General features: G+C 41.0%; 3 protein-coding genes across 3 annotated transcripts; 1 reads left to right on the top strand and 2 right to left on the bottom strand.

The window, feature by feature from the left end:
• Positions 1-3: 3 nt before the first annotated feature.
• LOC111228767 (60S ribosomal protein L5-like) lies at positions 4-3678 on the bottom strand. The gene is made up of 8 exons (XM_022754792.1): positions 3569-3678; positions 3111-3180; positions 2881-2996; positions 2652-2786; positions 2196-2398; positions 1508-1685; positions 448-536; positions 4-176 (listed from the first exon to the last, which is right to left on the bottom strand). Exons 1-8 carry the CDS (start codon positions 3569-3571, stop codon positions 74-76), a joined length of 897 nt encoding a protein of 298 aa, XP_022610513.1. The 5' UTR covers positions 3572-3678; the 3' UTR covers positions 4-73.
• Positions 3679-10872: 7194 nt separating this feature from the next.
• Positions 10873-14953, top strand: LOC111229026 (zinc finger protein Gfi-1-like). The gene is made up of 7 exons (XM_022755176.1): positions 10873-10977; positions 12170-12373; positions 12499-12702; positions 13320-13729; positions 13973-14110; positions 14295-14460; positions 14579-14953. Exons 2-7 carry the CDS (start codon positions 12262-12264, stop codon positions 14755-14757), a joined length of 1209 nt encoding a protein of 402 aa, XP_022610897.1. The 5' UTR covers positions 10873-10977; positions 12170-12261; the 3' UTR covers positions 14758-14953.
• A 646-nt stretch (positions 14954-15599) lies between these two features.
• rpap2 (RNA polymerase II associated protein 2) lies at positions 15600-25598 on the bottom strand. The gene is made up of 12 exons (XM_022755025.1): positions 25544-25598; positions 25273-25318; positions 24920-25034; positions 24334-24432; positions 24159-24224; positions 23979-24067; positions 23835-23870; positions 22552-23683; positions 22246-22352; positions 21560-21640; positions 19394-19462; positions 15600-16185 (listed from the first exon to the last, which is right to left on the bottom strand). The coding sequence occupies exons 1-12, from the start codon at positions 25596-25598 to the stop codon at positions 16041-16043; spliced, it is 2040 nt and encodes a 679-aa protein (XP_022610746.1). The 3' UTR covers positions 15600-16040.
• Positions 25599-25608: the final 10 nt, after the last annotated feature.

The raw sequence follows: 25608 nt of genomic DNA, 5'->3' as shown, positions 1-25608 counted from the left end.
GCATGAATTTGAAATAAATTTATTTGTCTGTGAAGTGTGTTGTGTTCTTGCAGCAGGGCCCTGTGGCGAGCCCCTAACCGTCCCCTGCTTCTTGTTCTTGTGCTCGTAAGAAGCTGGCCTTTTTCTGAGCGACGCGATCCTTCCTCTGTGCCAGAGATAACTTGGCGCGATTCCACCTGCCCGGAAAGAAACACAATAACAGCTCCATTAACATTCAGCACGTCTGTGGAGAGAAATGTTTGTCCGCTCAGCACTGGGATCTTCCCAGAATTATTCGATCCCTAAAGAGGGAGCTGGCGTTAAATAAGGGCAGTTTTTTCTCCAGTTACCAATAATGTTACGTGATTATTTTAAGGACTACGTCATAACAATTTGGGTGAAACAGCATCACCAATTCTGGCTTAGAGACAGACAAAGGCATCTGAGATACGGAAAGTAGGAACCCACCTCTTCTTCTTGACGTCTTTTTTGGGTTTCTGTTCGTGCACGGGGTTCGCTCTGATGGCGGCGTGTGCTTTTCTGTACATTTCTTCTACCTAAAAAGAAGAAAACGACACATACATATTTATACACCAAGTTTTGGCATTTCACGACACGCATGGTGATTTGTCTTGCTTCTCTCAGCCCCGTCTTGAAAACGACAGTAAACATCAGCTAATGCAAATGAAGGACCAACTACATTTTGCTCAGCGTGTTTTGTATCATCATCAAGAAGCAGAAAACAGTGGAGAATAACTGACTTAACTAACTGAACTAAATATAACAACGGAACGACAGACTTTCAGTGATTCATCTATTTACCACAGTGATAATTTCCTGACAGCAAAAGCGGCTATGACTACACACAGCAACAGGCCGGGTGTGAGTGGAGTCTACAACTGATGGATCAGTAAATATAACTTTCGATTTTGGCATCTGTGCAGTATCTAAAACAATGATTATTTTTAAGAAGACTGCATTCAAACTGTCTTTTATTTGTAGTTGTTAAGGCCAAAGCAAATGTGCAGTGATGAAAAAAGCCGCTGTGCAGATGTGCCATTTATTTAGGCACTGCCTACATTTTAGGGCTGCAGTGTGGTTTTGGTTGACTGTGCAGTACAGCTCCCCCAGATGTCACCGTTACTGTTGCAACCATATGGCACATGCAATGATGTCTGACAGTTAAAAGGTAAGACATCATCTGATGAGGTTCTGGTAAGGTTCGCTCAAACATGTCAGTGCTCTCTGGTCACCGTTTCTAATTCACTAGCAATCCTGTCCTGCTATTTCTTGTTACTTATTTGTCAACATACAGTACATGCCCATAGCAATGCGTCTGAAGAAATCAGCTGACAAGTCATTTCATACAACACCACTCTTTAAGAATGATATATGAACATAATTGGGAAATTTAGATTAAGAAAATCTGGCTACCAGATTGAATATTGCATCTGTAACGATGGCCACAGATGCTGTACTGAAGTCTCATATAGAATCTATCTTCACGTGCGAGAAGTTCTTATCTTACCGTGTCTGGCGTGACTCCGTTCTTGATGAAGCGAGAGAACTGTTTCTTGTAGGCATCCTCGTCCTCCTCCATCAGGTAAGACATGTAGTCGGCCACATTCATGCCCATGATGTGTTTCCGGTGCACCTCTGCGTTGAACTCTTTACTCTCTGCGTCGTAACCGGGGAAGCGTTTTAGACTAGGGAACGACAAAGGGCAGAGATCGCATTAAGGTAAGTTGACGAAATGTATTTTTCTCACAGCATTTATGGTTTTCTTGTAATCATGCTCGGTTTTGTTCAGTGCTCTGCTAATTAATTACACTGCAACACAATAAAAGTTGTTTGCTTCGGTTCATCTTGCTTCTCTCAGCCCCGTCTTGAAAACGACAGTAAACATCAGCTAATGCAAATGAAGGACCAACTACATTTTGCTCAGCGTGTTTTGTATCATCATCAAGAAGCAGAACAGAACCAGTAACCATAAACTGGATCATGTTGGCAAACCAGTTGCTCTTCTGTTGAATAAGCACTCTGACTGGAATTACACAAGGTGATGAAACACCAGTCGTAGTGCATCTGTGTGATAATGCAGTTTTATTAGTGTAGGAACTGTTTTCATTTGCTCCACATGTATATATAGTAAGGAAGTGAAGAAGCAGAAGAAAAACAAGCATAAGCAGCGGGTGCTATTCTCACATCATACTGACCTGTGAGGAATGGCCAGCCCTCCGTCGACTGCCCCCTTCAGTGCTCCGAACACCTTGTTCCCTGTGGTGGTTCTGGCCAGGCCTGCATCCAGGTAACAGGTGAAGGCGCCCGGCTGCCCGTCGACACTCTCCACATTGAACTCATCTCCCGTCACCTCCACCTGACCCTCGTACACCTGGTCCATGCCAAACTTATGCAGCAGCTAAAAATGAGGAGGAAGGTGCAAAAGAGGATGTGAGAAAACACTTGACAAATATGTTCCGGTAGTGGGCGCATCATGACGCATAATGACGTGTTTTATGTTAGTTCTTACTAGGCTTGAAATGCGGTGATTTTACAAATCTGACCTAACCTCTGGAGTTGCTACTTCAGCACAAATCTCAGTGTCACATCCATGTGCTGTCTCTGCTGACATCTGCAAGTTTCAGTGTGGGTGTGTATATGTGTATTCTTACCCGGCGAGCCAGCAGCAGCCCGGTGCAGTAGGCCGCAGCGTAGTTTGTGAGGCCTACAGAGATGCCATATTTAGGCAGTTCGTGAGAGTAAGCAGCACACACAATCTGGTCCCCTTCAATTTTTGCATAAGCAATCTGGACAAGGTAGACAGACAGAGGAGAGGGGGTTAAGTCAAATCATTTTCAGTCTGTGATCCCATGAGTTTAACTGAGACCTGCAGTCACTGACCTGGCAGCAGATGTCCCTGTTGGAAAACCTGACGATCATGCGGTACTTGGGCGTGTTGTACTTGTTCTTGTCCTGCACAACCAGACGCTTGCGAGCAAAGAAGTCAGTTTTCCCCTCTGTCAAGTTAAAAAAGAACCAAAGTCAGTGGTTAATAGAAAAAAACTGAACAGGAGTTTGGCTTAACAGTGTGAAGGTTGTAAAGCTGGTGTGCAGTGAAAGTTTCCATTTACCTCTCCTTCTCCTGAATTTAACTTCATATCTCTTGAAGTAGGCCTTGCTCTTCACCACTTTGACGAAACCCTGAGGGGGAATGAGGAGTCGAGAGGTTAGCTAGTAGCTAGCTATGAAGCGAGGACTGAAAATGCCACACAAGCAACACAAAATGCCATTTCTTATTACGCTTCACGGTGTTGACACTGTCATACAAATATGCTTCAATAAGTCTGTAAAAACTCCTCGTGTGTGTGTGTGTGTGTGTGTGTGTGTGTTTCCAGCAGTGCAGGCGGTCAGCTGAGGTTTCATCAGCCATGAAGCGCCACGCTGGAGCACAACAGCTCACCGGCCCGGTACAACCTAACATCCGCAAACATCTCACCCTCACACCGCTGTAAACACTTCTCCACCATCGGACACATCTCTACTCACTCACACCGTGTGCGCTGGATGTATATCGATATGTTTTACGCACCATTTTGCAGAGATTTTTCTCCTCTTCCTCCGGGATTCAAGAAGCTGCCTTCTGGGCTGCGATAGCTTCCTGACCTGACGTTGCAATTTTTTGGTAACCGGACGTCCCATCGGCAGCGGGCAGCGGGCAGCGCCCCCTGCTGCACCGGAGGACAGCGCCACACATTACCTACAGGGGGCAGCAGCGATACAGACAGCAGGGGTTCACTCAACCTCTGCAACACTGATTTAGTAAAGTATTTTGTTTTTCATGTAGGTTACGACAATATTGTTTAATATACACGTACATTGTGATTTATTAGAAGCTTAGTGAGATGTCCATGAGATTAGAAAGTAAAGTGGTGAGGAATTAGCTGTTGAGCCAAATGGATGTTAGATGAATAAAACAAAACAAAAACAAAACAATATCAACACTAAAAGTGCTTTTCTTTAATCATAATTCCATTATCATATTCAAAAATGTAATAGTAACGTAAACGTAAGGATAAAAAATAGGCTAGCAAGTGATTTAAAAGCCTCGATAATGTTGCTGTTCTTGTATCCAGGCTGATGTTTCAATGTTAAAGACAGTTTGTGTCCGGAACCACAGACAGTGGCTTCACTGCAGGTCTCTGTCTTAGATTTCAGCAGAGTGATCAGCAGTCTGATTCAAGGGATCTGCTGAGGACACACTATACTGTATTTGCATTGTATCAACTAGTTAGTTTGGCACAAGCTCATTAAGAATCTAAAATATAAGAATTTTAGCTTTCATCTTAAAACTACAGTAACTAAAAGCCAAAACAGAGACTCAGGAACAATTTATCAGTTGTAATGAAATTAAATGAAGCCTGCTTCAGACGCTGTCTCTGTGAAGTCAGTTTTTGTTGATGTAACATCCTTGCATGTTGTGAAATCAAGCTACTCAACAAAATGATGATGGTTTGGGCTGGGAAAGTATAAATGGTGAAATCTCTGACGCTTGGGTGGATTTAAAATCCAGAGAGAGGTCACAACATTTGACAACTGAATCAGAAACTGAGAGTGAGCTGGCTGCCCACCTACGCAAAAGAGTCCTTTTCTCATCTCACATTGAAACCTTGTCCATGTGTCAGTAAGATGTATAGACTACTACCATGACTAGCTGTTGATGTGCATGCAAAACTTAAAATCATGCAAATGTGGAAAGAACAATACAGTAAATGGCAAATGTTGACGGTAAGAGCTGTTTTGTTTGACATTAATAAAGGTGATGGGTTTCTCAGTTGTTAATGAGTCATTAGCACAAATTAGTCACCGACAATTATGAATGTTGGGTTCAACAATTCATCAAGTCTGCGGTTGTAAAATTGTTTATAAATGGATTTTGGTCCAGATGTCCTGCAGCCATTTTCCAAGAGCTGAAAAGCAAAGTCTCGTGTTGGAGTACGATTTTATGGTTTATAAACCATTAATAAATCTATTAATTCATGTTTATAAAGTCTTAATAAAAGGCAGAGATTGACACCGTTTTGATGCTGCATAACTGTGATGTGATTGAAAGCTCCAGAGCAGCTACTGAAACCTTAAGGTGAGATTATTTTTCCAATAACTGTTTTGTTCCTTCACAGATAGTCTTTTGTGTATGATCCTGTGGGAAAGCAAAATTGTGAATAAACACTAAAGAAAGAGACAAGCAGATGTGCCTGAGCAGCAGATGTCAAATGTCAAATATATCTGAATGCATATACAAGTGGGAATGTGTAATGATACATCAATGACAATATAGTATATAATTTCCACCTTCAGTTACACATCTCTATTTATAGCAGAATCATAGTATACACACAAGTTGGATTGCTGCCATAATAGTCCAGTATGACACACACACTGTCGGCACAACCCATCTGATGTGACATTCAGTAGCAGTTACTAAGAGTGATGTGAGTAACAATAACAGTAAAAGTAACTGTCTCTTAAACTGTAGATCCACCTATTCCCAGATACCAAAGTGGTGCTGCCGCTAACCCTCCCATGAAAGTCTGCTGTGATTAATATGAGCAGTGAACGTCACACTGGTGTTGTCATGCAGAGAGGTCATCATTACTCCACAGGTCCCAGAGTTCACAGACATGGACAGGAATGTATTCAGACACAGGAGAGCACAGATGAGAATCCCTATTATCAGGAACAGGACTGTCAGAGCATTTTCCAGGGAAAGCAACTTGATTTTCTGCTCATTTCATGTCTGTGAAGGAGAAAATCTGATTTTATCTTCATTATTTTAATACAGTGACCAAATACTGATATTTATTATATTTATTTTTATTGCATTTTACTGAATATTGTTGAATTGCCGAATATAGGCTACGCTACAATAATACAGCAGGGGAATTTTGGGAAATACACTAATTTGCTTGAGAGTTATATGAGGACATCAACACAACTCTCATGTTTGTACTCTAAATATGAAGCGACAGTCATTAGCTGGTTAGCTTAGCATAGCATAAAGAGTGGAAATGGGGGAAACAGCTACCCTGGTCTTGTCCAAAAGCAAATCTGTAAAAATGACATGTTGTGGTTTTACAGAAGGTTATGTGCAGGGAAAGTTCTTGGCCGGGCTCAGTGACTAAGCTAAGCTAACCAGCCACTGGCTGTAGCTTCATATTTAGCGTACAGACATTTTTCCTTTTTCCTTTATAACGGTGCACATATAGACTCCTAGAAAGAACACAACTTGTAATTTTTATGCCTCAGTTTTTGTATGAATTGAACAAACATGATACATGATGTGTAAACTGATGTGCTTTAGAGGAGCCGGTAGACAGATTTTGTCATCTTTGGTTGTAGCCATCCTAGCTGTTTCCCCGATTCCAGTCTTTGTGCAAAGCTAAGCTTCAAGTGCAAACATGAAGGTAGCATCAATCATCTGACTCTAATCAAGAAAGCAAATATGAATATTCCCCAAAATATTGAACAGTTTTTTAAGTAGCATAAAATTGATGTACTCAAAATTCAAAATTGAAGAAGACAGGGATGTAGTCAAAAGGTTTTTCAAAAGTTTTGAAAAATGACTTGTGAAACATGATAGTGATGTGTTTTTGTTAGTGTTGGACAAACAAGCTCACAGAATGTATAAGCTACATTTTAATGAGAAGAGCTGTTGTTGCAAATGAAAAAAAAAAAAAAATCCTTTAACGATTTGACTACTTTATCAAACGATGAACCAGTAGTTCAGTGTGAGAATATCTGTAAGCTCTATCAACAACTTCTGAAAAAAGGAACCAACATCTTCTGCTTTTCTGTTAAAGCAGGACAGATAATATCCCCCACTGTCACTCTCTGTGCAGATGTTCTCAGTGTTAGATAAGAAAATTCAAAGTCACTCTTGTGGACAGCTCTGTCGGCAGCCGTTCAAGCTCTGTTTCTGTAGAACTGATTTCACAATGGAGAGAAGCAACTGTCCAGTCATCGCTCTGCAACAGTTTCAGCAGTTAATATGGGTTCACACTGGGAGTGGAGGGTGTGGTTGGCAGAAGAAGGGGCAATAGTGGTCATACATTTGTCCCCTCTGAATTGTAATTTCCTGAGCTTATTTTGAGGGGGGGGTGGTTTTCACCCCCCACACTGATGTAATATCAGCAAGGAGCCTCATCAATAACTGTTTTGTTGCTGCCCACTCATGTTTTCATTGTAAAAGTAACAAAATAGAATTGAAAGAAGATGACATTGAGATCTGGGTGGACCAGAGATGACTTGCAGAAAGTCACACGTCAACAAATGTGTTCACAGGCACACCACAGATAAGAAGACTGCACTCTGCTGACAAGTAACACACTCGTCTTTCCTGCCTCTTTTTCTCACTGCTGATTGCATTTATAGTCATTTACATATAGCCACACTGTGAAGATCAATATAATTCACAACTTTAAACACAACTTATTCCCTTCATTTCAAAGATAAAGAGAAAGAGATGTTATTACATCTGCAACATGCATGTATGCCATTAACACTTTTGCAGCTCCCTGCACATTTTTCAGAGTTAGAATAAAACTGATATATAGCAGTTACACATCTTTGTCCTGTGTGAAATAAAGTGCATGAGAAATAATGAGTACTCGCCTAACCAAATCAGTTCTGCTGAAACTAAATTGAGTTCTGCTAAGTTTAACACCAGATATCAGGGACAGCAGAGATGCTATGGTGATGAAGTTTCTGTGTGAAAGGCTGCATTTTTCTCCAGCCAACATGTGACTGGTGCTTTACACCCCATGCAGAAACAGACAAGAGTGATGTTTTCCGTGTGAAAATATGTCAAAGTGGCAGACCACAGATTTCAGAGAATCAGCAATAAGGACCAGGCACTTGATGCAGAGCAGAAATGGTGGAGAATATGTGGTCAATCTAGTGTCACATTTATAGAGACAAGAAAATGTTTTCACAAGATTAAATTAAATATATGAAGTGCATTTCACAAGCAGAGAAAACAGAGTAAAGATAACCAAAAGAGATTTTAAAATGTCCAACACAGGTAATAAATAAATGCACAGACATACACACGATGGCTTATTTAGGCTTGACTATGCCCGTTGAACTCTGACCTTTCAAACAGCCGTCTAACCCCCAGACATGCACAGAGACACAATGACCAGGAAGCGCTGGCTAGGTTTCTTCACATCCACACACCAACGTCCCAGAAGAGATACTCAGTATTTTGGGGGGAAATTTACAACCAGAAACGGGCTGGTTGCAAACAAGTGGAGCTGCTGATCACAGTGATGGATGAGGGAGGTGATTTGTGGAGTGTTTATAGCATAAATCCTGGCATCTGTTTTTGTGTAACGTGAGAGTTTGTTTTCATTGTTTCCTCAGTTTTTCCCATTTTCAAGGTTTTTTTTTTTGCAAGAAATCTGAGCCAAAGTTTCAGGATCCTACAGCAATAGTCAGAGTTAAATGAGAATGATCATCCTATAAATCAATGACATAAATCAGATCAGTTTATGGTAGCACAGACAGAAACTCCCCTGCTGCTGAAGGACAGGAATATTTTAAGTGAGAACTAAATGAGAAAAACAAGACGTTTGTGGACCTCCTGTGTGAAAGAAGAACTGTCTTGCGGTCAGCAGCATCCAGTAAATCATTCATTGTGTTCACGCTCGGTTCCTATCTGGTGGCTGCAGCTGAGAGCCCGATGAGATTCAGCCGGCCACTCCCGGTGGAAGGGGGGCTGCATGCGGTTGAACCTGAGGAAAAGGACTAAATCAGATTGTAGTTAAAGGAAAAGGGACGGAGATAGTTTAAAAGAGAGAGTGAGGGGGTTGCTGCACTGTGGTTAGAGTTCTGGAGCCAGAGGAACCTGTGAGGAGATGAGATAGCATGATGTGGTTTTCACTGCGATGCCACAGCAGAGTGGTGGGGCAGAGGTGAGTGCTCAGACTGAGTATCTAGGACTAAACAGGGACGTAAAACCTGGGAAAGTCAGTTTAGCCACAGTAAGCTATAATGGCATGAACTCAATGCATGAAGTATATTGAATAAAATTATTTTTTATGACTAAGTAGTACTACAGTGTTTTTAGAGCTGCAGAAAAGTCAACTGAATGAACTTGAAATATTTTTATTTTCATCAGCAAGAGCAAAAATCTGGCTTAGTTTCACTTTTCAATAGTCTGACTTGAAGAGAGACTATATAACTTTTTAAAGAAAAAAATAACACTGTCTCTCTCTTACAAACAAAAAAATTAATCAATTCACAATCAAACACAACCTTGTTCAGTTCAATACAATCAGGGGTTTCATTGCTACAGTCTTGTTTGGTCTGGTATGACCAGTAGCTCAGGGAGGCTAATGTTAGCTTATGTTAGCAAACTTTAGCTCAATATTGCAACATAGCAGTTAGTGAGATTGTACACTGACTTCTTGATCTTCTTTACTCATGTTACTCTTAGCATTTATGAACTTAGCCACCGCATGCAGTCACAATGGCGACACAGTTACATAGTCGCACTATAAACTGAAGCAGGCTGAACTGCAGTGTGACAAAATCAAGACAAAATGTTGCCAAGCTGCTGTGCTCTGTGCTCCACTTATCAACATTCACATACATGTGGTATTAAAGCTGCGACCTCAGGTATATTTAAAACTACGAGGAGCCCCTACAGTCTGTCTGTCTGAAAGGGGCTTGAAGCTGAGCTTGAGAAAATAACCTCATGGCTCACCAACACAAGCCTTTATTTAACCCCATGACTGTGATCTGCATCTTTGACAAGATAGACAGCTGCTGCTGCAAAGAGTACGAAAGACAAAATGCAAGAACAATCCCCTACCCCCCACCTCTGGACTGTGATCACTGCGATTGGGCCTCTATTTCAATCACATACTTTCTGTAAAAGAGTGAGAATCAAGGCCTGTGGGTGAGGAGGTGGTGGGGTGAGAGTTGAGTGAAGGGGGAGGGGGGGGGGCTTACAGAAACAAGAGAGGAGGCTGTGGTAGCACTGATAGCGTCTTTTCGTCTCTGCGTTTGGTTTCCTGTTCTGAGTTGGTGTGTAACTTTGAGTTTGAACGTTGTCACATCACCACTGTCCCTGTATCTCTCACTGCAGTAAGTCAGCAGCTGAATTTCAATGATGTCCTATTTATGACCATTTAGATTAAAAAAAATACATGTTTAACTACATGAATGTTTTTCATGAGGTGTGACTGAGCAACCAAGAACTAGACAGATAAGGTTTTCTCCCCACACTGTAGGTCACCATATGTTGTAGAAATTTGAGATATACTTTAAGACATATTTAGCTCCAGTCTGGAACATCAAACTTATGTCTGATATTGTGTCTTTGCTCATACTGTGTGAGAAATCATTGCTGTTTGCTCATTAGTAGGAGGAAAGATGATAAATTGCTTTTAGAATTTCCAGTGTTGCCAAATTTTATGGACTGATTTGTCTTTTTAACCCTTTTGAGCAAGTAGAATACATCAACATTAGGCGGTCTAATAAAAGTAAAAGTGCTGGTATGGTTGGAGTTATCATATGAAATGTGGTCTTAAATTAAATAAAAATAAGATAAGTCTGTGCTTGTGGGTAAAACCTGTAATAATGAAACCAGAGGAATACTAACAAGCAGTTTAAGTGATTTATTTTTGTATTATGCAAATGTCCAAAAGATTGTGGCACCAGTCTTTTTATCACAACATGAATCAGTGTTTTTGTTTGCCTGTCATGGCTGACTAACATGAAAATTAATTTCTGAGAGAGGGAGGGGAAGAAAGAGAGAGAAAAAAGAGTGTGTGTGTGTGTGTGTGTGTGTGCGTGCGCGTGTGACAGTGTGTCAAGTTGAGGGTTTGTGGTTCTTTCTCTGTAGCTTGTGACTGATATTTTGACGTTCAGTCAGAATTTGGACAGTGTGATTCCTCGGAGCTGGGATGTAGTTCCTGCAGTGTCACTGTGCTGTGTGTGAGTATGGGACATGTGTTTCAGCTTCATGCCTCGGCTATCTGCGCTTTGCTTGCAGGTCTCTAACTTGCTGCAGCTGCATCAAACAAACTCTGTTCCCACATCGGACACAAAAATCGATAACGCTCTGCTTTGGGCCGACCTTGAACAGAGCCCAAATCTTCGCCATGATTTGTATTCCGAGCCTGACAGATTTCAACTCAAAACTTTTAATTTTCTTACATGGTGATTTTATGCATTATGTTTTTAATATCTTAAATGAATCTTGTTCTGTATTTCTTTCATTGGACAGCCCAGTTGGGTCTGTGCTTTGGCCGGGAGGGGGTTTTAATGATGTAAAACAGTAAGGCTGAAGCAGTGTAACTGTAAAGGGATACTTCGGCTCCCCACCAGCAGGCTGTTGTGCGGAGCGGCCGTGCGCGTCTCATTAACGGGATCACTTTACCAGCGTCAACAAATAGGTCATTATCCATCACAGCCTGCCCTGCCTGCACGAGCCATCCGCAAACACACACGTTTTACGTCTCATCACAGTCAAATTACAGAATTGACAGTGCGTTTTTGAATCTTGTGGCTTGATGAGACGCCAAAATGTTCAGTGTTGCTACAGTGTTTTCAATCCATGTTGAGTTTGGGCTTGTAACGTCAATCTCGACCGTTTTCACGGACTGGTCAAGAGCGCAAATCCAATCTCGGTTTTAATTTATTTGAATGTCTTCCTTTGTTTACATCTCTAACTGTAGCCAAAATTAATATATAGGCTACGAGAAAAACTTTATACCCTGATAAACAAACACAATGTCAGATTTTGTTTTTTCATTCTAAAATAGTTAATCTTGTCATTTTAATATTAGAAAATTTAACACCACACTACTTTACCTACTATATGTAGATATGCTATTAATTTATATTCTAGTCGGAGCCAACCATTAACGCTATATATTATGAAGCCATCCTGTGAACTGAGTCCCATTTACAGCTGTGACTAGGCCTATATACCATTAAGGACATACAATATCTTCTCTACAATCCTATATCTGCCGGGACGCTCACTGGGGAAGGTGGTCCTGCTTTTGACCACCTGTACCGCGACACCTGGTAAACGATACGGCCTCTCTGCGCATGCGTAATAGCCTGCCAAAAATCCCAACACCGTCTCGCCTGTCAACCAATAGTGTCCCAATCTGTCCAGAGATAAAGTCAGAGCAGCGTGGAGAGGGGAGAAGTGAAGTGGCCGATTTCAGACGTGAGGAGCACAGACTGAAGGAGAGCGAGAAAAAAATCATGCCGAGGTCTTTCCTGGTGAAGAGTAAACGGGCCCACAGCTACCACCAGCCCCGCTACCTAGAGGATGACTACAGTGGACTGGACACTATTCTGGCTCATGCGTGCGCAGGTAGGTTCGTTTATGCGTAATTACGCACGGAACTTGTAGAATTATGCTAATAAAAGCGATTGTTGCACTTGTTGCACAATCAGTCAGAATAAGTTAGCTAACTCGTTCCCCTCTCCTGTCATTAGAGACCAAATCGCAGGGGGAGTTTGAGTCCAACTTGGAGCCGCACGAGGAAGTGTCCGCCGGCGCTGACAGACTGTCCCCCGGGTCCCGGCTGCTGTCCCCGGGCTCACTATCCTCCAGCTCCCCGCTCAGCTGCGGAGGCAGCGTGTGTGAGCGATCTTCTGACTGTGATTTCTGGCGTCCCCCGTCTCCATCGTCCTCACCAGGTCAGCTCAAATATATTTCCAGCCATACGTTTGGTTTGTAGAGGTTTTAGAGGAGCATCAAAACCACTTTGTTAGTGTAAGGCCTATTTGAACCGTGAGCGTGTCATTCGATTATTTGACACGTGATCTTATATAAATTAAAATTGTTAACATTTGCCATTGAACAATATCAGCTTTATAAGTGGGTAAACTATTTTAAACATTTTCACTGTGGTATAGTTTTGATTACAGTGAAGGAAAACAAAGAGCATTAATTGTCTCGGTTTGGGAGTCGATTATTCATTTACATAGTTACTTTATTTTAGCTCAATTTAATGATTCATTTCATTGGGGGAAAATGCCAAACAGCCAAATATCTTGTCAATCATCAGTTATTGTGCGTAACCTGGTTTCACACAGGAAAATATTTTTGATATGTAAGGTGCAGAACTTTGATGGGTGGGACGTGAGGGTTACAGAAGTTTATAGTAGTCTAAAATCAGTACTACGCACGTCAGGTTTCCATTTCCAGTAAGCCCCCCTGCAATTCAAATCAAATGATTTATTTCATGTGACACATAAAATGCAGATTGCACTCTAACCATATCCACTAAAACTGCATCCAAATTCATTCCCAGATTCAGAGAAATGCTCCACTCCAGCAGCGGAGGACGCTCAGCACTTCAACATCCCCCTTTTTCCTTACTCCTGGTCAGCATACTCTGGATCTGAGCTGAGGCATGTGGTTCAGGGACCGTACCACCACCACCACCACCTCCAGGGCCACAGGGAGCCTAACTCACCCGTCAGCATCTACGGGGCAGAGGACAGCGGCAAAGAGTCTCTTTACGCACAGCGGGGTCCAGTGGCCGGATGCTACCGGGATTACTCTTCAGCTGCCCACCAACTCCGCAGGTTGCAGGACGCAGACGAGCTGTATCTGGATGTAAAGCAGAAGCCTCGCGCTACAGAAATCAAGTCTGAAAATGATTTCATCTGCTCGGACTTCGAGTCAAGTGGATCCTATAAATGCATTAAATGTTGCAAGGTTCGTTTCCCCCTATCGAGGTTTGCTTAGCCCCAAATCATAACAGCTGAGTTTACTGAGATGTTGATGATTTTACCGATATTTTATCGGTGATCACACCATAACATTATGACCATTAGGCCTCTATCAAATCCATATATCCATATCTACAATCTCTCTTAATCTGGTATCACAAGATCAATAATTATCCCTGTTTTGAGATTGATTTTGAAGTAAAGTGTGATTCTTCTGCATTTCCAAAAGGTGTTTTCGACACCTCACGGCCTGGAGGTTCATGTGCGGCGATCTCACAGCGGGACGCGGCCGTTTGAGTGCGGGATCTGCGGGAAAACCTTCGGACACGCAGTGAGCCTGGATCAGCACAGAGCGGTTCACTCGCAGGTAGGCCCCTGACTGGAAATAGACTGGCGCATAAGATGCAGTACGAGCACAAAAGGCCTCTGGGCCTCACATCCTGAGAGCAAAGGCTCCAGAATCAGTCTGTGATTTTAGGCCTTGTGTATATCTGCAGTTTCTATCTAATGTTTGAGGCCTTCCACACTGACACTTCAAATCCTATGTTTAGGAGAGGAGCTTCAGCTGTAAAATCTGCGGCAAAAGCTTCAAGCGCTCCTCCACACTGTCCACGCACCTGCTCATCCACTCGGACACGCGGCCTTATCCGTGCCAGTACTGCGGGAAGAGGTTCCATCAAAAGTCAGACATGAAAAAACACACTTTCATCCACACAGGTGAGACACTACAAACCGACAGTCGCCGTAAATTTCCCTTTTAAATGCGCGTGCGTAACGTGTAAAAACGCGTCTAAAACTGACTTTTCCAACGGTGCCTTTTTTGTTCCCGCGACAGGTGAGAAGCCGCACAAGTGCCAGGTGTGCGGGAAGGCCTTCAGCCAGAGCTCCAACCTCATCACACACAGCAGGAAACACACAGGCTTCAAACCTTTCGGCTGTGACCTCTGCGGGAAAGGCTTTCAGAGGAAAGTGGACCTGAGAAGACACAAGGAGACGCAGCACGGACTGAAATGAACAGACGTCGATGCTTTAAAATGAAATCCTGCACTTTTAATGTACCGACTATGCACATGGATGGCCATGTTTTATTTTATTCTATTTTATTGTTTGTTGTATTTTCTCCACATTTTACCTTCTGTTAAATGTAGTTAATTATTTAGCCTGAGATATTCTGATGTTGATTTTATGGAAATAAACATTTATTTATCGAGTACGTTTTTAAATTATTAATATTTCAAAGCATCTACCCTATCAGATGTAAACACTGGTTTCCAAAGCTGAAAATCTCCTAATTTCATGAATGAGTTATCACTTTTAAATGCCTTCACTGTTTTCTTCACATTTCTTTATATTACAGACAGTGGAAATTCAGCTTTTTAGACTTAGTCAATTTGTCAGATTCATGCTCAGTAATTAAATATTAATCTTTGAAGCTGAGTATCAGTTTTTTTTCCAGTTAGGAATTAACAAGACAATACAAGAATTAAAATGATTTAAATCTCTCTACATTTATTTGCTTGCTAAATAAGAAAATGTTTCTCATAATTTGGATTTTTTTTTTAGGTTTTAACCCACAATAACATTTAAAAATTGAATACATTATTTAGAAATCCCTCTGTGTCCCACTCCACTGATTGTACGTTGTGAAAAACGAGAAGCTGTGTTGAGCCATGCAGGCCATCAATCACGTCCCCAACCTGCATGACAGGTCAAAGTTATATCTCCACTATTAGAGAGAAAAACGTTTTGCTGCATGCGCCACCTGGTCAAAACCAAATATTTTCAGACACACACATTGTTAACATACTCGTATAACAAATGACATTATGGTGCCATAAACCTTCATGTGAAGGAAGTCTGGAGAAATAGCGTCACTTTTATTACAGCAGGAGTTCTTCCAGTGTAGTAATAAGCAGCGCGTCCACATGGCGTTTTCACTAGGAAAAGCTGGGTGTGATTTATTCCGCCCTGCACAGGTTAAACATGCACAGCTCCAGGACTTCAAGAATCTGATTTGCACATATCTCATCACAGATTGTGTACATAGAGTAATTCTGCTCCACAATATCAACAGTCACCACTCCTACATCCTAGATCAGTTAGTGGTGTGACTGAGTTTGTGTCGTTGTCAAGTTAGTTAAAAACCCCACAAAACAAACAAGGAGTTTTTATCTAAACAGTTATTACTACCAAATTTATTTATGAAAAATATATTTACAGAAAACGTCTGATATATTTATTCTATTCATTCAGAGTGTGATATTTATTATTCATATGTCCATGCCTGACATTGTGTGTCAGTGTGTCTGGGTTTTAAACAACCGGACTAAGTTCAGTAGATCCTGCTCCTGTAGGCCGAGCTCCTGCATCAGCGTGTTCAAGTACTCCACTGATGCCTGCGTCTCCACGGCCTTTCGCACCACCGGAGACACCTCTGACAACCTGAAACACAAAACACACACAAATTATACACAACTGCGCACTGATGAAGCTATGACAAGTTCTTACAGACACCAGAACATTTATATGATCATAAATATCATTAGACCTTTGATGAACAAAGGATACACTTCTACACTGATTGTAAAGACTGACAAGTAAAAATTTGTATCTTCAATCGACAATGTAAAGGTTACACTAAGATGTTTAGTTCTTATTTAAGCCACATGTTCAGGCGCTGAGTGCTGACCAGGGTTCATGTTGTTGTTAAAGCAGCTTTGCTGAGTCAAATGGTTACTTCTGCTTAGTAAAACACAGATCAGACCTTTTCAGATTCATGTGGGTTCTAGTTTATAATCACCAAAGTTACCCAGATAACTCAGTAAATGTGCTTTGGAGAACAAACATCTGTTCACTGCTTAGTGTGTTTACATGCACATTAGTGTCCGTGTTTTGATTATGATTATCTGGGACATGACATTTACATGGAACAAAAGAAATTCATGTCCTTGTGTACATGATCTTAACAGTATCCAGGTTTCTAATCATCTGTGAGCACTTGTGCCTTGATTCCTGAACATCTCAGCTCCCCATTTCTCTATGAACAGAGTGTGTTCAGAAATCTGGATAAAGTGTTTACAGTGTGACACTTTCTCTCAGAGAACTCCAGGTTGAATATCCTCATCCAGATTTCTGAAACCAGGATATGATGTTTACATGTGGAACTCATACCAGGTGCATGTAAACACACTCCATGAACGCCCTGAATCATCCAGTAATATCTTCACTTCATGTAAAAACCTTGCAGACTCGAATTAAGAGAAATTACATATATTTCTTAATCTTTTAATATTGTTTTAAATCCTCACCTGCATGATGTACAACATTTGAACAATGCCTAGGAGCTGATTGTGGAGGCCGCAGTGTGTGGTGCTGTTGAACTGTAATGTGTTACAGTGAGAGGTGTTTACAGAGTAGAAATAATAAAATATAATCACTGATTAAAAACTGGCAACTAAGTTTATGTTTCTATGAGCCAATATGCCTGCAGTGACATCATTATGTAAAGACTGTTTATCTCCAGCTCTACATCCACTGTTTGCAACCTTCTAGCTGTCTCCTTCAATTCTCTAACCTCTCCATTGCTCTCCTCCTCCTTCCTCCCCCACCCTTCCCCCTGTACCTGCCCTGTCTACCTGTGTGGGGGTGCGCTGCTGGTTAATCTCCGGTTCACCCCAGGGTCTAGTGTTGCAGGGGGGGACATCCATTATTCAGCTGGCCTGAACAATAGAGGCCAGACTAGCTCCACAGCTGCCATGCAGCAGACAGATAAGACAGCACACCAAATTATTCATGATGGAGGAATGGAAGGATGGAGAAGCTTGAAGTTAAATAGGAACTAATGAAATCATAGAGTACCAATGGAACATAGAGACGTAGGGACAAAGAGAATAAATGTTTCCAAAAGAGCTGCTGATTATCTCAGACAAATAATATATAATATTAATAACATGGCTCCTCATCCAGCCATAATACATAAACAAGCAATAAAAATATGTTTTTAAGTGGTTCATCAGTTAGACAAAATCAAAACTTAAAAACAGTGGTTTGAAATATTTATCTCTCTCAACATCAGCAGTAAACATTACAAAACACCTTCAATCAGGTCAAAGCCACAACATGCAGACAACAAATCAAATCTCTGTTTTTTGCCAAAATAATTTGACAGCAGTTTAATACAACCCAGACTCTTTGTTTCCCTAAAAAGAGAAAAAAATTTAGTCAAAAGACTCCAGTTTGTTGACAATAATTCCAAAGTGCATTAACAGGATCTCACTTTTGCAGCCTATTCCTTTTTATGTGATGCAGTTTCAGTGAAGAGTTTCCAGTCACAGGACCCCTTTGCTTTAAGAGTGATAGATTTACTGTTCATCAAGCTGCACAGCACTTAGTGTATTCTTTTGTTAAGTTCAAGAGAGCCCATAATGTAAGTTATGATACTGAACTAAACGGACCCGGGGCCACTGAGGGAATCATAAATCAGAGTCAGACGAGCATCAGGTGAAAGTTTTCCCAGGCAGGGCAATTCAACGCGCCCATTTTGCTTGAACATATACAGAGGAACTATTGTGTGTGTGCATGTGTGTATTTAACTTGAAAGTGTACAGGGCTGCTTGTGTGTGCCTTCTGTCCTGCATCACGGATCTGGAGAGGGGCAATCAGGTGGAGATAAGGCCATGAGGCGTCTGTGTGTACTCAGACGGGAGCAGCACGGAACTGTCCATGAACTATCAGCGTGCGTGCGTGCGTGCGTGCGTACGTGCACACACACACACACACACACACACACACACACACACACACACACACCATATGGCATGTGCTAAACAATGCCACACCATATAGTGTTGTGTCAAATGCACCATTAAGCTTTGAAGTTAAAAGTGAATCCCTGTCAGTTAATGTTATGGCTTTCTTTGTTGTTTGAGGAACAGCACAGTTCTGGAAAAATGCTGTTAATACAACAGAAAATTACAGTATAATACCAATACATTACAGTTTTAGATCACATTGTGATTATTTTACCTAATTATGTCTTGCATATATTTGAGTATTCAATTATTATATAGAGGATTGACTAATACTTATCTTTTTTACAATAGTACTAGAATTATAACCTTGCAGTTGTATGCCTCTACCAACCAGAAAGTTGTCACAACCTCCCTTTCTGAGTAATAATGCTTTTTGCAGAACATTATGATGTCACAGTGAACTTGACCTTTTATCATTTAAACATAAAATTCATCACTTCATCATTTTAGCCTATTACACATTTCTGTTAACTTGTGTTAGCTTATGTACCTGTGAGTTATGATTTGTGAGGTCAGAATTACCTTGACCTTTGACCTTTGACCACCAAATTCTAATCAGTTCATCCTTGAGTCCAAGTCAATGTTTGTGTCAAATTTGAAGAAATTCCAAAAAGGTGTTACTGAGATATCACATTCACGAAAATGGGACAGACGGATGTACAGATATATGGATGGACAACCTGAAAACATAATGCCTCCACTGGTGCAGAGCCATAAAAATTGTAGCTTATCTGTCACAACTTACATGTAAAACACACACGTCTTTTAGGTTCACACACACACACACCACACACACACACACACACACACACACACACACACACACAGAGTAAACTTACAGATGTAGAAGCACCACAGCTATGAGGGTCCACTCTGGGGTTTTGTGGATGATGTTTGTGTTGGTGAACCTGTGGTGTTGAGACAAAAATAAATCAATAAAATACAGAGTGAGCAACAGGTCAGCACTGCAGAGCAACATGCCAATCATAACTTTTTTTTTTTTTTTTAAAAACTACAAAAAATGTATGAAAATATACATACTACTACATACTTTCGATTTGAGCAACCTTCTGTAGGTGGGTGTCAAAAATCACCTAATTCTGATGTTAAGTAAACTAGGAAAACAAAACATGCACAAGGTCGGACCAAACACCACAAACACTGCCTGCAATAGTGCAGTGATGTATGCTGCTCTGACAGCACTGTGTATATTCTTTGGCTTCAGCCTCTTGTCAGCGGGGCCTCTCGACGGCACAAAGAGAATTCCTGGAAGCAGGACCGTGGAGGTGTTACTCTGCTGCCCCTTCAGCTTTTAAATCACTGACACAGTGATTTAATAGCAGTCCTGTTGAAAACATCCTAACCAGTCGATGGGAATACGCAATATGTCTAAGGCAGGAAATGTTCAATTCAGGCACAGGCTTTAAAATATCTTTAATAAAATACTATACTGAGTACTACTGGGCGAGGAAATATTCATCACATATACATGATGCAACAAATGCCACATTAAAATGCTATGCTGTTCATATAAAAACACACAATAATGAAGGGCTAGAAATTAAAATGTAAATAATAAAATCAATAATTTCCATTTAGCTGTATCACTGTCTTGGTGTTGTGTATGCTGACTCACCGTCACACTGTCATGGTTTACTGAGGCATATGGATACAACTGAGCCACCGTTAATGTTATTAACAACACCTGTGCTTTTCCTACTGTGACAAGTCTAAATGCCTGCTGTGAAAAAGGCCCGTCATTGGTTCGTGAAGTATGGTGACCTCATGTAATTACAACATAACTCCACCCAGCGTCAACCTGAGCTCAGGTCTAATTAGCCTCAAGTACTAACACCTGTGTAGGTGTTGGGAGACTTTAAAAAGACAAAACAACAAAACATGTAATACTGTATGTAGTGTAGAGTGTCGAGGGGGATAGAAGTTGTTTTGATGTTTTAGGAAAATTACAAAAACATGTCATAACAGAAAGTCACGTATACGCTCCACATGTGCTGATGTGTCAGAAATGCACACACCAAAAATGACCACTCACTAAATACATGTGTAATGACATGTCAAAAATGAACATGCGTGAATGAATGTGGTGAGCCAGTAAGCCTTTTTCACACCTGACATTTTGACTCGTCACAGTAGAAACTGCACAGGTGTCACTTATCACATTAACGACGGCTCTGTTACATTCAAGTGTTCCAGTAAGTGAGGATGCACAACAGAATATAGCCTTTATTAAGGTTATTAACTACACCTATGCTTTTCCTGCCATGACAATTAAACAGTTTAACAAAATTCCTGTTGTTGTCATGTTTCCTCTCTGTCTGTAGGGGGCACCAGAGTACATTATCAAATCTTTAAATAAAATGTATTTGTTAATTACAAGTTTATCACTCTAATTTCTTTTAGGATATTACAGTGATCTTAAGCAGAGTAGATGCATGTTTAGCTGATGCTGGCAGGGAGCTACCAATGGTTATGCAGTTCTACACCAAGAAAAAAACCCCAAAAACTTTACTCAGTTGGGAGAAATGTAGATGTCATTGACATGTGAGTTTCAGTAGAGCTAAAATAAAACCTAAATAGCATAAAAACATGACAATACCCCCAAATAGCTCCTTAAGAAAGCACAACAAGTCGTATGTTGGGGTACAGCTCAACTAACTAATTAATGAAGAGCGAGGCAGAACTGCAGAATTTCTCTATAGACGGCAGCGAGGTAATAAGCAGTAATTGTGTTTCATGCAGGGATGATGCATAGCTATTGGTTCTTGAATGTTTCAGTGAGTTGATGTGAACCATGATTCCCTGTCAACACTGTTTTCTGTCTTCTAAAGATGGTGAAAATGACAAAATTACAAATTTTCTGTAACACCTTTTAAGCCTTTTAAGCAAAAAACTATAAGGCTTAAAAAAGAAAGTACAGTTACTGAGTGACCTAGTGCTGGCAGACTAGCAGAGAGGAAGGTGTATGGGAATTTATGTGTACTGACCTGAATGTCCTGACCAGCCTGTTCAGGTCAGTGGAGACGTCACTCATGGTGAGACGCAGCGGACCCACAATGCTTTTGAGACTGATCAACAAAAAATGTGAAAGAAAATTTTAATTTTTACTGTCAAAAATGACTAAACAGGTTCCAACCGCTGTAATAAATACTGAGCATGTGAATTTCAATTCCTTTGTGCAGTGTTTATAGCAGTTGCAGCAACTTAACACTTCCCCCAAACATGATAATAAGCACTAACTTAAAAATAAACTGTGGCAAGTCTGAACTGGTATCTGAAGCAATGAATTACCGGCCCAGATATAAACATGACTTTATTTAATTAATGGCGGCACACAGCTGAGAAAGAACATAAGATTTACTTTACTGGTCCCCAATTGCCTCTGTATTATCTATTTAACTTGGATTCATTATTTTTAGTTACAATTGTGTCTTACAGAAGGCTTGGATGGATTAATAAGATAAAATAATAAGCTTAATAAGCCATCACATTGTTTGAATGGCTCTTGAAGTGACAAAATAAAATAATCTCAAAGAGAAAGCACATAAATAGACTACCATGGATTCACATGTACATAGGCATAACCAAAATAAAAACACACAAAACATATGGACAGACATGCAATTAATGCACAAAGCTGAAAGAGACACACATAAAATACACACACACACACCAAATAGTGAGCTTCTCCACTGCAATTCGTTTCTGGATGAGGTGCTGAGCATTAGAGTCAATGAGCGGCAGAACTGGGTCCTTCGTGCCCTTGTCCTGGACTGTCAGCTGGTGGGAAAAAAACAACATGTGTGAGTGTTGGGGAGCAAATTTCAGTACATTAATGCACTTACTACTACACCAATCATATTTGTTCACACATTATATTTTTAATATAGTGCCTCCATGTGGTCAATGACTCTTACAACAAGTAGCTCCATTCATTACCATCCTCTCTTTTTTCTTTTTCCTCCACTCCCTCACTCACCTCGTTTCCATTCGGCGCCTCCAGCTCCTCAGGCAGAATCCATGTGCCTTTATAAAACTCCCTCACTCTGAGCTCCTGCTGCTGGGTCTCTTTCCTCAGCGTCCCAAAGTCTGGTGCTGCAGCAGACTGCCTCTTCAGCACCCCAGAATCAGCCCCTACGCTATCCTCCACTGCCACCTCATCCTCGAGGTCGTCTTCATCCAGCTCCTCCTCTTTGTCCTCCTCCCTCTCCTCTTTTACATCAGCGAAAGGAGAGCCCAGTGAATGATCAGCACCATACAGGAACTTCAAGGTCTCGTCAGTGCTCCATTCCTTCAAGGTTTTTCTCAGGCACTCAAGGAGATTCAGACGGATGGAGTCTGGTTTTTGTGGATCAGTATGGTTCTTGAGAAGATCTCGTAGCCCTGCTGCTCCTTTCTTGCTCATACCCACTTGGGTGATGTTGAACCCAGTCATGTTCTGATCAGTGGTGATTACTGTTGAAGAAGAGATATGTTTGCTTTCAACTGGGGGTCTTGAGTCAATAAGTGGAGAAATAAGTGGTGTAGTGTGTTCTGCCTGTGCAGGTGCTGAGTCAACATGCAGGGAAACAGCGTGAGTGGCAGTCTGAGACAAACTGCACAAATTCATCTTAGCTGTAGCGTCTTCCACACGGGATTCCTCAGGGAAGACCTCCTTCTCCTTCGGTGTCAGGTCAGTATTTATAATGTGCAGCTGTTCAGCATCAGTTCTAACTTCAGTTTTACATGCATGTGACTCTTTCCTTTCATCATCTCTCAGTTTTCGGCTCTTCTTCACATCCTGACTTTGATTTTGCTCCATCTCCTCCTCATCTCCTTCTCCATTATGTTTCTTTATCCTTTGTATCTTCCCTTGCGTTCCTTTCTTATCTTCATCTGTGCGTTTAGGCAGGTCACCCCAGTGCACCCTGGGTCCCTGCCTCTGGGACACCACACTGGAGACAAAGTCCTGCTCTTGTTCAATGTCACTGCTGTCACTGTGGCTGAGGCCACCTGCAGGACAACGCTGCTGAGAGTTGTGAGGGTCTTCGGGCTGAATGGCCAGTGGGTTCTCGATGTCGTCCTCTTGGAGACACCTCTCTGACAGAAACACCTCCTCACCAGAGCTCCCACTGAACACACATGTGTAAAGCTGAATTAGCAATTTATTATGAAGTTTATATGAAACATTGATCATCTAAAAATGCAATAAATCTAAGAAATATTGCTATTTAAAATATGCACTTTGTATTATGGGATATAAACACTGAAGATAATACATACCCATCTCCTTTTTTCATCAGTTTAATTTCTGGAGGGCTGTTAGTGATAAGGGAAGTGAACACATGACCTTAGTATATAGAAAATGATTATATTCAATGATCATTTCATAGTTATTGTTCAGGAAACAGACAAGGAGCAGTATACCTTTCATGCTGCCTGAGCCAAAGAGGTGTCTTTGATATTTGTAGCTCAAACTCTTTGGAGGCTTTGTAGCAGAAGTTACTACAAAAACACTAAATATAAAAGAGAAAGGGAAAAAGATTTATTATTTTGAGTTATTCTTAAGGTACATATATATTTTGAATTACACGCAGAAGCACTTACCTTGCGCTCTGTAATGTCGTACACTTTATTGGTCTTAGTTGAAATTTTATACTGTTGAGTTGGGATCTATAAAGTAAACAGTAGAACTGAGCCATGATAAAACAGAATAAAATATGAAACATAATGACATCTACTTCAAACAAAGGATTATAAAGACTGGCATAGACAGTCTTACCTTGCCCAGTTTATTTGGGCATATGGGATAACCACAGAGTTTAGCAATGGATCTCTCCTCTATAGCATCTTTGTAATTAGCTGGAGTGATGAATTTGGCCTGTGAAGAAAGGAAACTGAAAACAGGCTGAACACAACAACTATGTCACCTCAAAGCTGAACCTCGAGAGTGAAAAACTGAAGAGGAAGAAAAAATTTAAATGTGGGTATGGATAGTAGGTGGGAGGAATTGAAATCAGTTATCATGTCACTATTGTTTTTAACAATGTATGACTAATCTGTAATAATATGGCCTGAGGTAGGTCAGTACGGGTAAGGGAGGAACACTGGAAAAGCCTCAACATTATCACTTTAACATTTAAAAAACTCTCAATGGGGGACAGAGCGAGTCACTCAGTACTTACAGGGACTACAAACACTAAACAATATGGGAAGTAAATTTAGCTTTTTATTAGAATGAGAGACATCACTGCTCAGGAGTCATAGAGACTGAAATCAGTCTCAGAGCCTGAGCTGTGTATAACAAATGTATAAGGCTAATGCTAGTCCTCCTTCCCAAATAAAAAGTGAGCACAGGTGATACTTACACAGTCAGACAGGAAGTCTTCAGCCACACTGTCTTCCAGGAGACGCTCCACTACCTTCAGAGCTCTTTTCTCCAGCTCAAACTTCTCCCTCAGCTTCTCCTTCACCACCTCCCTCCTGACAACAACATACATTTGACAAACATTTGAAGAAGTGTTGGTGTTGTTAATATATTTACTTGTCGACAAGTATAACTTCAATCCCACTGTATATCTAGAATTGATTATTGACAGAATATTCTACAGCCACACTGTAATCTTAAAGCATTTGTGTATGGTGCATTAGCTTGTATCAGCACTGATAAAACGTTAGCATAATAATCATCAGCAAATTAAGTAACCGTGCTCTTTCTCACCTTCTTGCTTCTTCTTCAGCGGTCAGTGCTTTGACACGTTTTCCACCTGCCACACACAAAAAAAACTGTACCGTAAACTGAACTGTAAAATGTTTCCCACTGCTTTTTACTTAACAGTCAATGAGCAACTCCATAAACCATGACAACATTATAACATACTTAATGTTAGCGTGAATGGTGTTTTGACTACTTTCTGAAGACTGTTGGGCTGTTAAAATGCTTGTTAAGCCTTACATTGGTGTGAAAGAACAAATTGGGAGTGGAAACTAACCTTTTTTTGATGTTTTAGAGGAGGTTCCGCTCCTTCTCCTCTCTGCCGTCTCCATGCTGTTTTCT

Source organism: Seriola dumerili, unplaced genomic scaffold, assembly GCF_002260705.1.
Source record: "Seriola dumerili isolate Sdu_G_001 unplaced genomic scaffold, Sdu_1.0 BDQW01000226.1, whole genome shotgun sequence".
NCBI classification, from domain to species: Eukaryota; Metazoa; Chordata; class Actinopteri; order Carangiformes; family Carangidae; genus Seriola; species Seriola dumerili.
Note: the sequence above shows the minus strand (reverse complement) of the source record. Positions and strands in the feature narration are given on the sequence as shown.

What these genes read in the sequence shown, in the direction of transcription:
- LOC111228767 (XM_022754792.1), bottom strand. An exon ending in TAAATTCAGGAGAAGGAGAG is followed by an intron (nt 2,997 to 3,110) that starts GTAAATGGAAAC and finishes TTAACTTGACAG; the next exon opens with AGGGGAAAACTGACTTCTTT. An exon ending in ACGGAGTCACGCCAGACACG is followed by an intron (nt 537 to 1,507) that starts GTAAGATAAGAA and finishes TCTTCTTTTTAG; the next exon opens with GTAGAAGAAATGTACAGAAA.
- LOC111229026 (XM_022755176.1), top strand. Translation starts at nt 12,262, where the DNA reads ATGCCGAGGTCTTTCCTGGTGAAGAGTAAACGGGCCCACAGCTACCAC. An exon ending in AATGCATTAAATGTTGCAAG is followed by an intron (nt 13,730 to 13,972) that starts GTTCGTTTCCCC and finishes CATTTCCAAAAG; the next exon opens with GTGTTTTCGACACCTCACGG. An exon ending in ACAGAGCGGTTCACTCGCAG is followed by an intron (nt 14,111 to 14,294) that starts GTAGGCCCCTGA and finishes TCCTATGTTTAG; the next exon opens with GAGAGGAGCTTCAGCTGTAA.
- rpap2 (XM_022755025.1), bottom strand. Translation starts at nt 25,598, where the DNA reads ATGGAGACGGCAGAGAGGAGAAGGAGCGGAACCTCCTCTAAAACATCA. An exon ending in CTCTAAAACATCAAAAAAAG is followed by an intron (nt 25,319 to 25,543) that starts GTTAGTTTCCAC and finishes TGTGTGTGGCAG; the next exon opens with GTGGAAAACGTGTCAAAGCA. An exon ending in GCCCAAATAAACTGGGCAAG is followed by an intron (nt 24,225 to 24,333) that starts GTAAGACTGTCT and finishes TTTACTTTATAG; the next exon opens with ATCCCAACTCAACAGTATAA.